Source organism: Aplysia californica, unplaced genomic scaffold (assembly GCF_000002075.1).
Source record: "Aplysia californica isolate F4 #8 unplaced genomic scaffold, AplCal3.0 scaffold01197, whole genome shotgun sequence".
Lineage (NCBI taxonomy): Eukaryota > Metazoa > Mollusca > Gastropoda > Aplysiida > Aplysiidae > Aplysia > Aplysia californica.
In genome coordinates, this window is record NW_004798467.1 from 74,132 (window position 1) to 82,406 (window position 8,275).

At 41.1% G+C, this 8,275-nt stretch overlaps 1 protein-coding gene across 1 annotated transcript in view; it reads left to right on the forward strand.

The window, feature by feature from the left end:
* Positions 1-3,750: 3,750 nt before the first annotated feature.
* LOC101848713 (pumilio homolog 3) overlaps positions 3,751-8,275 on the forward strand; it is a gene marked incomplete at its 3' end in the record, with an annotated part of 20,665 nt that continues 16,140 nt past the window's right edge. The window contains 3 exon segments of the mRNA XM_035973399.1: positions 3,751-3,996; positions 7,093-7,326; positions 8,054-8,246. Of these exon segments, the coding sequence (XP_035829292.1) occupies positions 7,098-7,326; positions 8,054-8,246 (422 nt within the window).

Sequence of the window (8,275 nt, forward strand, 5' to 3'; positions counted from 1 at the left end):
CTAAAACTAAAAACTTTCTTTATGGCCTAGTTTTGTTGCAAGTGCCCTGAAACTTTTCCAAAGACTGGAAAGTAAACTCCTTCCTGTCAGAGATTGACAAGTTTGACAGCCAGCATGTGGTGTGGTGGTTAGAGTTAGGCGCTTCGCCGTCTCACACAGGTGACCCGAGTTGGATTCTCAACTTCAAGTGACGAGAATTTTTCTCGGGTGTCTCCGCCTTTCAGTCTTTCTGCTGGGATGTTGTATCCCTCTGGGCCTGAGTTCGCAGGGTCAGAGCCAGAGGCCCGCCTCCTAAATGATCTAAATAGTGTCTATGGGGGTGTAAAAACACCTGCATTTCAGATAAAAGAGCTTGACGTTGGTCTTCATTCCACCCTGTATACATGTACATGTACTTTGTCAGCAGAGATTAGACATTGGTGAGGCAGCGTGGTGGAATCAGGCTCTCGTCAATTTTGGGCATGTAGAGTTATTGGTATCATTTTAAAGCTTGTTTGCTTGTCTTTATTTGGATGAAAACAATATCCATTTATCTTAAATACAAGTCGAGATATTTGCGAAGGAAGGAGGTGGGGGTCACCTGTTTTCAGAGGTAAAACTAGTGAGAAAATGACCTCAAAGATTAGTTATTTCGTTAGCTTAAGAGTTCGTGGTAACTGAAAATTTACATTTTTGTGCCTTTATTCTACGCTTTTCAAAAAAATCCACATAGAAATGAGTTCTTAAATGGGCATGAAAGGTGTTGAGCCAAAAAACAAATATTTGATAAAAATTCACAAACCTGCGGAAAAATGCAAGTTTCTTCACTTTGATTATTTTGACGAGAGCCTGATTCCACCACGCTGCCTCACAATTTGGGTCTGGATAGTATAAGAACGTATAGGTCTGGGGACTTGCACGCACGCGTGCGCTCGCGCGCACGCAGACACACACACACACACACACACACACACACACACACACACACACACACGCACGCACGCACGCACGCACGCACGCACACGCAGTAGGTGGTTGGCGGGTGCTCTGGTGTGGTTTGCTTCTTCTTTCCCATGAAGCATCTGTCGTCCTTGTCTCCCCTTCTTCTTTTTTATGTTTGTTACTCTCTTGTAACACCTCTAATCTTCTGGCGCTCATATGACCTTATGCAGTTGCGAGCGCCGCAAAACCTCTACTAAGGCTAAGACACACACGCACACACACACACATATATACACACATCACCTGATGCGTAACAAATGTAGATTCTAGTAGAAAACTGGCAAACATTGAGGGAAAGTCTTCCGAAAGCTAACGGTGCTCATGTACCTGTCAGGTGTTCAGATACCTGTCAACAAACGAAATAAACACAAACATGCTTCAGGTATAATTGATCCTATGGAGGAATAGAAAAAACATGCCCCCCCCCCCCAAAAAAAAAAAAAAAAAAAAAAAAACAATTAAAAAAAAAACAATTAAAAAAACAAAAAACAAACAAAAAATAAAAACAAAATAAATTTTTAAAGATGCGAAAGGTGACACAAGATAAAGCACAAAAAGAGAACTGCGATATGTAAAGAAACTTTCAACAAGATGAAGTCTGTCTTCTCAGACAGAAACAGAACAGGGAACACTAAAAGTAGAACCCTGAAGGGTAAAGTAAAGTTGTTCCCGCATCCGATCCGGACATTGGGGATTACCTTGTTAGTGAGACAACTTCCTGGTCCTTAGGCATATTGTGGTAGGGTGGCCAGTTCCTTTCCGCGCCGCCTTTCAACTCGAAGTCAGGTACCCATAAGTGCTGGGTGGGTAGGAAGGGGCGAAAAAAAAAAAACAACCTGTGTCCGAACCGAGGCTCGAACCCGGACTTTCCGCTTCAGAGACGAGCGCACTAACCGCTCTGCCACCTGAAGGGTACTATGGTAAACCCTGTTGTATGGATGCGAGAGCTGGACTCTAATTTCTAAATAAGGACACGGAGAGAAGACTGGGGCCCCCGGGAAATGTGTACTTGTATTTTATTTTTAATTTTCAAAATCCCATGGACAGAGAGGAAAACTAACGGTAAAAGAAAAAGAATGGCTCCAAATGGCAGGTTGTTAAACGTCTGCAATCTCTGCCATGAGAAGAAACACTTGAGATTCTCCCGCCACATACATAAAGAGGAAGAAGAGGAGAAGAAAACAGAGAACGCCATAGACAGATGGCCTGAACAACTTGGCAACAAATCGCACAATGAGAAAAAAACAACCTCAACGAGCTAATCAGGAAGACAAGACAACAGAAGGGGTGGGTTGTCTTGGTCGTCAGTGTCTGCTTCAGACCTGACACCTGAAGAAGACATAACTACGTACTGTCGGCACTGTATATAGAAATTTATTCGTAACAACTGCAGTGAGGTAACTAAACACACAGTGCTACAAATGAAACAGAGAGAGAGAGAGAGAGAGAGAGAGAGAGAGAGAGAGAGAGAGAGAGAGAGAGGGAGGGAGAGAGAGGGAGGGAGAGAGAGAGAGAGAGAGAGAGAGAGAGAGAGAGAGAGAGAGAGAGAGAGAGAGAGAGAGAGAGAGAGAGAGAGAGAGAGAGATTTACGGAGCGGGTTGTCCCAGCACGTGAGACATGTATTTACAAGGCCTAATGCCCTGTCTTGTTGTGCGTTTGCGTGAGTGCACCTTTAGGTCTAACTTTTGTAACGTCTACTGCCATTGTTAAAGACCAGAAGATTGTCATTGTCATTGTCATTGTCATTGTCTTTGTCATTGTCTTTGTCATTGTATGTGTTTAGTTTATTAAATGTATAGTTTTTATGCAAGATGGGAAACAGAAATGAACTTGTCGGATTTGCCAGTATGAAGTATGAGGGACAATAGCATCTTTTCCTTTCTGAAGACACAGTGACAGTTGCGAGTTTATAGATCTAGAGTCCATATCTCTCGTAGCAGCTAAAAATAGCACCATCGAGACAAATCTTTCTCTAAATAAAATCTTACTAGATCTAGATCTATGTAAGTTTGTATTACACCTAGATCTACTACTACTAGTTATTGTCAGTTGTTTTGGGATATTGTCGATTTCGTTATGGGACCGAGAGTGGAGGAACACGCTTTAATTTATTGGATTCATCCTGTTTATTTTTAGAAAAAAATAACGCTTAAAAATTGACCTGTCATGGTTGGCCATCTCTCATATTTTTATATAGGCTACGGTATTTGAGAACAGGTGAGTGTAAGTTTACTTTTGTGTTTGAATGTGTGTGTGTGTGTGTGTGTGTGTGTGTGTGTGTGTGTGTGTGTGTGTGTGTGTGTGTGTGTGTGTGTGTGTGTGTGTGTGCACGATAAGTGTAGGCCTAAGTATAAATTTAGTGCTTGCGCACAAAATGTTCTAGTCAAAGGATAATTTCACGAGCAGCGAAACCTTTCTGGGAGCTGTTTTAGTTCACTGCTCTGACTGTGCTACAAAACTCTCACAACGATTGGTTGGTATATCCACCTTCAGCGGGTCCTACTTCACAGGCCAAATTCGATTTTCTTTCGGTGGCTGATTTGGCTCATTTCATTCAAAGATGTTCAGTGTTCTGTCGTTCAAGTTTATGTCTTTCTTTACAGAAATATATTTATTGGCTTTAAAATACGTGTCATTTTATGTATGATCATGGGTGGTCTAACATATTTTGCCTCGGAAAAAGAAATTGTTTTGAAAATACCTAGATTTACAATGGCATAGGCCTACGTTCTTTCACAATCTGGATAATCTGCTCGAAACAACACGCTTGTTGTCTCTGAGATGGTGGGTTCCCACTTGGTTCTTGCCGATTCCGTTCGTTAATTTTTAAATTTTAAAAGAAGCCTTCTCTGGTTTTATTAATCGTTTCTTATAAAAGAACGGAGTGGATGTTAATTCAAGCGGACACTGACGTCTCCAACTCGGAAATGTTTTTTTAGCTGAACCCTTCCTTTTATGTTCTTGTTGAGACTGAGATTTGAAACGGCGAGTTACGTGAAGACAATTGAAGTGGCGGTAAGTGCAGTTGGCACAGCAGTCACAGCAGTGACAACAAAGCGAATGAGAACTGATAAGAGATAGGCCTAGTGCTTCTATCCATCCATGAGACGGACTTGAATTTTATTCTTAAGACGCTTTCGTTCTGACTTCAGTACAAATGTCAGAAGAGAAGGGAAGGAGCCAGGGCCAGAGCAAGGGCAATAGACGGATAGATCACAAGTGACAAGATCTCCGTAGAATCTAATCATGAATCACTCAGTCTAAGTCTAAGCTGTCTAGTTCTACTAGATCTAGAGCTAGATAGTTAGAGTTAGATCTAGTTAGTAGTCTTTAATTATAGGTAGGCTATATATATATAAATCTAAGTTATTATTAGCAGCACTTATATTACAAGGTCTACAAACACAATGATGAACAATGTAATGTAGAATCGTCTAGAAATCATGATTGATGCGATCTTATCTAGATCTGGAGATCTAGATCTAGGCCTATAATATTTTATTGAAGATACAACATCAATCATTCATCAATAATTCAACTGAATCAAATGTTTGTTTGTTGTTGTAGGCCCTCTGATTTACTAAGGTCTTGTTCCATAATTCCAGGGGAACTCTTCCTAGACTTTGTAGTTCTAGGTCGTGATCAAAGGAAAAGTCCTGGTGATTTGGTAGTTTCGTTCGTTTAAGTCCAAAGCTCAATGTCAGAGACCCTGAATTGCCAGGTAATCGTTGTGGAGTGAACTAAGCGTGAGACTGGAAGGAAACACTAAAGCCAGAAAATAAAAATTCAAGTAAAGAATAGCGCTTTTTTGGCAGCTCACACCCCCAATTTTATTACGAAGTGAGTATTTCTCTGAATATTCGGGAAATTAAACTTGAACTCTATTTCTCCTAACGGTTTCCGTTCTCGAGATTTTTTTGTTATTTGCGAGAATTAGGCATCGTCTTTCTTTCTGCCATTCTGTAAGGACTGGGAAGAAGAAATTTTTGCATCAAATTCAATTTTTAGAGCTAGAGATTTTTAAATATCTGAATATTCAGATACTTCAGTTGTGGTTGGGGCAACGTTCCCGGACTATACTTCATTTGAAAATACAGTATTTTTAAAAGGTACTGCGAGAAAACATGACTGATCGACCTTGGCAGTTACTTTGCATTTAGTCACCCAGCAAAAAATGAAATCCGTCATGTAAAAAGAAATCCCACCGCCCCCCCAATCCACACCTTACACGCACACGGGCCACTCCATTCACAATTATTATCAACAAATTATGAGAACGGAAACCGTTTGGAGAAATAGAGTTCAAGTTTATTTTCCCGAACATTGGGAGAAATAGAACCGGCCATTTTATTATTCACCGATTTGGGCCCCAAGAGTCGAGAGTAGGGGGGGTTTCGGGGGGCTGGGGCGGGGCGGGGGCTGACCTAATAAAAATATGGAGGGGATGGGGATTCACGGGGGTTTTGATATTTTGCAGTTAGGGCCTAGGTTGCATCTTTTTGCATCCCTGTTCTTTGTGTTGCCTATTTGGTCATCAAGACTTCTGGATTTCTTCTCTGGATGTAAATAAATGGATCGTGGACTTAAACGAACGGAACTACAAGATCACCAAAGTCCTTTACATTGTAGAAGCGTCTTTCATTTTAATTTTAGCAAGTGGCTATTCTCCGACTTCGCGCCGGTCAATAGATTGATGGCTATTCTCTAGGGTCACGTATAATTGCACATCTTCTCCACAGCTGTCCATCTCGACTGTCGGCACGTTACGGCCATTATTGTTGCAATTGGCTTCAGTGCCAGATGCGCCTTCTTTTACTTCTAGTTGGGACTGAGGGTTGTTGGCGCTTCAGGTGCTGTCACCTCTGACACAGAAATTCCTCCTTCTTCCGTCACTGGGGCTTTCTTTGAGTAGTGGCTGCATGTCCACCTATGGTGAATCACATTCTGAAGAAATGCCGACCGTGATGAGTGTTTGTCTAAGGCCATAACGTGCCGACAGGGGACGTGGAGAGCTGCATGGAGAAGCGACATGTGCAACCAATCTTGATGCAGCCGGAGAATAGCCATCGATCTATCTATTGACCAACGCGATGCCGGAGAATAGCCATTTGCTTTATTTTTGAGTCTGTTGAAATGTTGTATTTATGTCATTTGTACCTGACTGGTTAGCAGTGTGTCGAATAAATCATAGGCTCACCTGGATTCTTCTTTTTGGTATGATTGCTTTGAATTTCGATGATTATGACAAGACATGCAAGAATCATTTGAAAATTCTTATAATCATGAAAATGATGAATGGCTTTCCCTCAGACACTTTATATAAAACTTCTTCTAAAACAAGACACTTTATTAAGTGGCTTCGGCCTTGACTGACTGTTTGTGTGTGTGCACTGTTTTGATTGTCTGGCATTCTGATGAAATCAGGCGCTGGTCAGAACAAGCAAATGAATGAAATGAGAAAGTGACATTTTCCTGCTTTTTGGACAAGTTTTACCAAATTTGAGAGGAGGATGCTCAATACCATTTATGTCTGCAAATTAAAATCACCTTTTGGTGTGTGCATTTTTACTGAAAGACGTTGGCAAAGGCTAAACAAATTTTAATTTTTAGTTTCCAAGAACTCTGCAGCTTTGGAAGCCACAAAACTTTGGGGCATTTTTATCATTAATTTTACTTCTGTGACATCAGGCGACCCCGAACTCCTTCAGTCGCAAATCTCGACTTCTATTCGAGATAGACTGGTATTTTTTTCATAAAAAGCAAGACAAATGAACAGGCTTTAAACCACTTACTCCATATGCCCCAACACTTGTAAGCACCTGATTCCACCATGGCATGTCGAGACACATAATGAGTTACTCTGTTGTTTAGTGGAGTTTTTGATAGTTTTTGGTTCAGATTGATTCTAAATTTATAACTCTATTATAGTTGATCAGTAAAATCTGTGCTTTTTATAGTCTTTGAAATTTTAAAAAATGAATATACTGCGATTAAAAAAGAAATGAACCGTGTTTGCCTTTCTAACGGAAGTTTTCTGTTGTTGGTTTTGGTTTTTTAGAATGAGCATTGACATCAGATTTTCAAATTGGAATATTTCTGTCTTTGTTTCAGTCAAAATGAAAGGTAAATCTGGCACACCCAAGAAGGTAAAGACCACCGTTACTGAGTTACATCAGGGGGGAATGGGGCCGGTCCAGAGGCGAAGACGTGCACCTGATGTGTCGATGACTCCGGACACATTTGACCGCTCACAGACAAAGATGAAGAAAAAGGCAGCATGGCAACGGCGGTCGTTCGATGCAAACGCCACACAGATTATTGCCGATGAGACACAGTGGTCACAAGGTAGTGTCTTAGTTTGTGGTATACACGGAGTGCTGTCTATGACATTTGTGCACAAAACTAATGGCATGATTATTCATTATGATAACCCACTTTAATTAAGATCCCTCTTAAAAATCATTTATTGACACAGTGTAGTTTAAAAGCATGTCATTTAACTTGTAAGTTGAAGTCTTAAAGTGGAAACTCTATTGCAGGTACTGTTTTTACATAAGAGTTCCATTCAAAACTCAATGTATTAAAATTCTTAACCATTATAATTGAGGATTGAGAGTTTCTACCAACTAGGGAGATACAGTACAGTGGTCTCCAAGTAAGTGCCTAGAGCTGTGTTTACACGGGAGTGGGCGCTATAGAAATGATCTTCATTATTATTATGAAACCAGTCACCGGCAGACTAGAAAGAAGTGTGTTCTTACACCAATACGGTGGATGTCTAATAGCAGATTCCAGCACTTGTCGGGTCACTTCCACGTATCTAACTCTGTTTACACTTTGTTGACATGTGTGAGTCATGGACGAGCCTTTGCCATGTTGAGGCCTCATGAGTGGAAAAAACAGACGTGCATCGGAACTGATGAAAGACCACTTGACTTAACTTAATGATTGACTGATCTGCTTTGGCAGTGCTCATATTATATGCGTTCTTAGATGTTTTGTTCAGAGAGTGCATCAATTGTCTCGTCACGCCACACCACATAATTATTATTATTTTTTTCAAATTTTCCAGATGAAAGCATGTTTGACAACGAAGAAACTCCCCTGACCCTGAGCCAGATCAGTGAAATTAATCCTCTTGAGAACGACAGCCCGACCACTTTTACCAAACGGAAGCGCAAAAGATCAACTGGCTCCAACAACACGCTTGAGATGGCGGTTCAATGTGCCAGGGGGGAGCCGGACGGGGCGGATGCTGCTGACAGGTGTGTAGGGGGGGTGCGGTGTGTTTGAC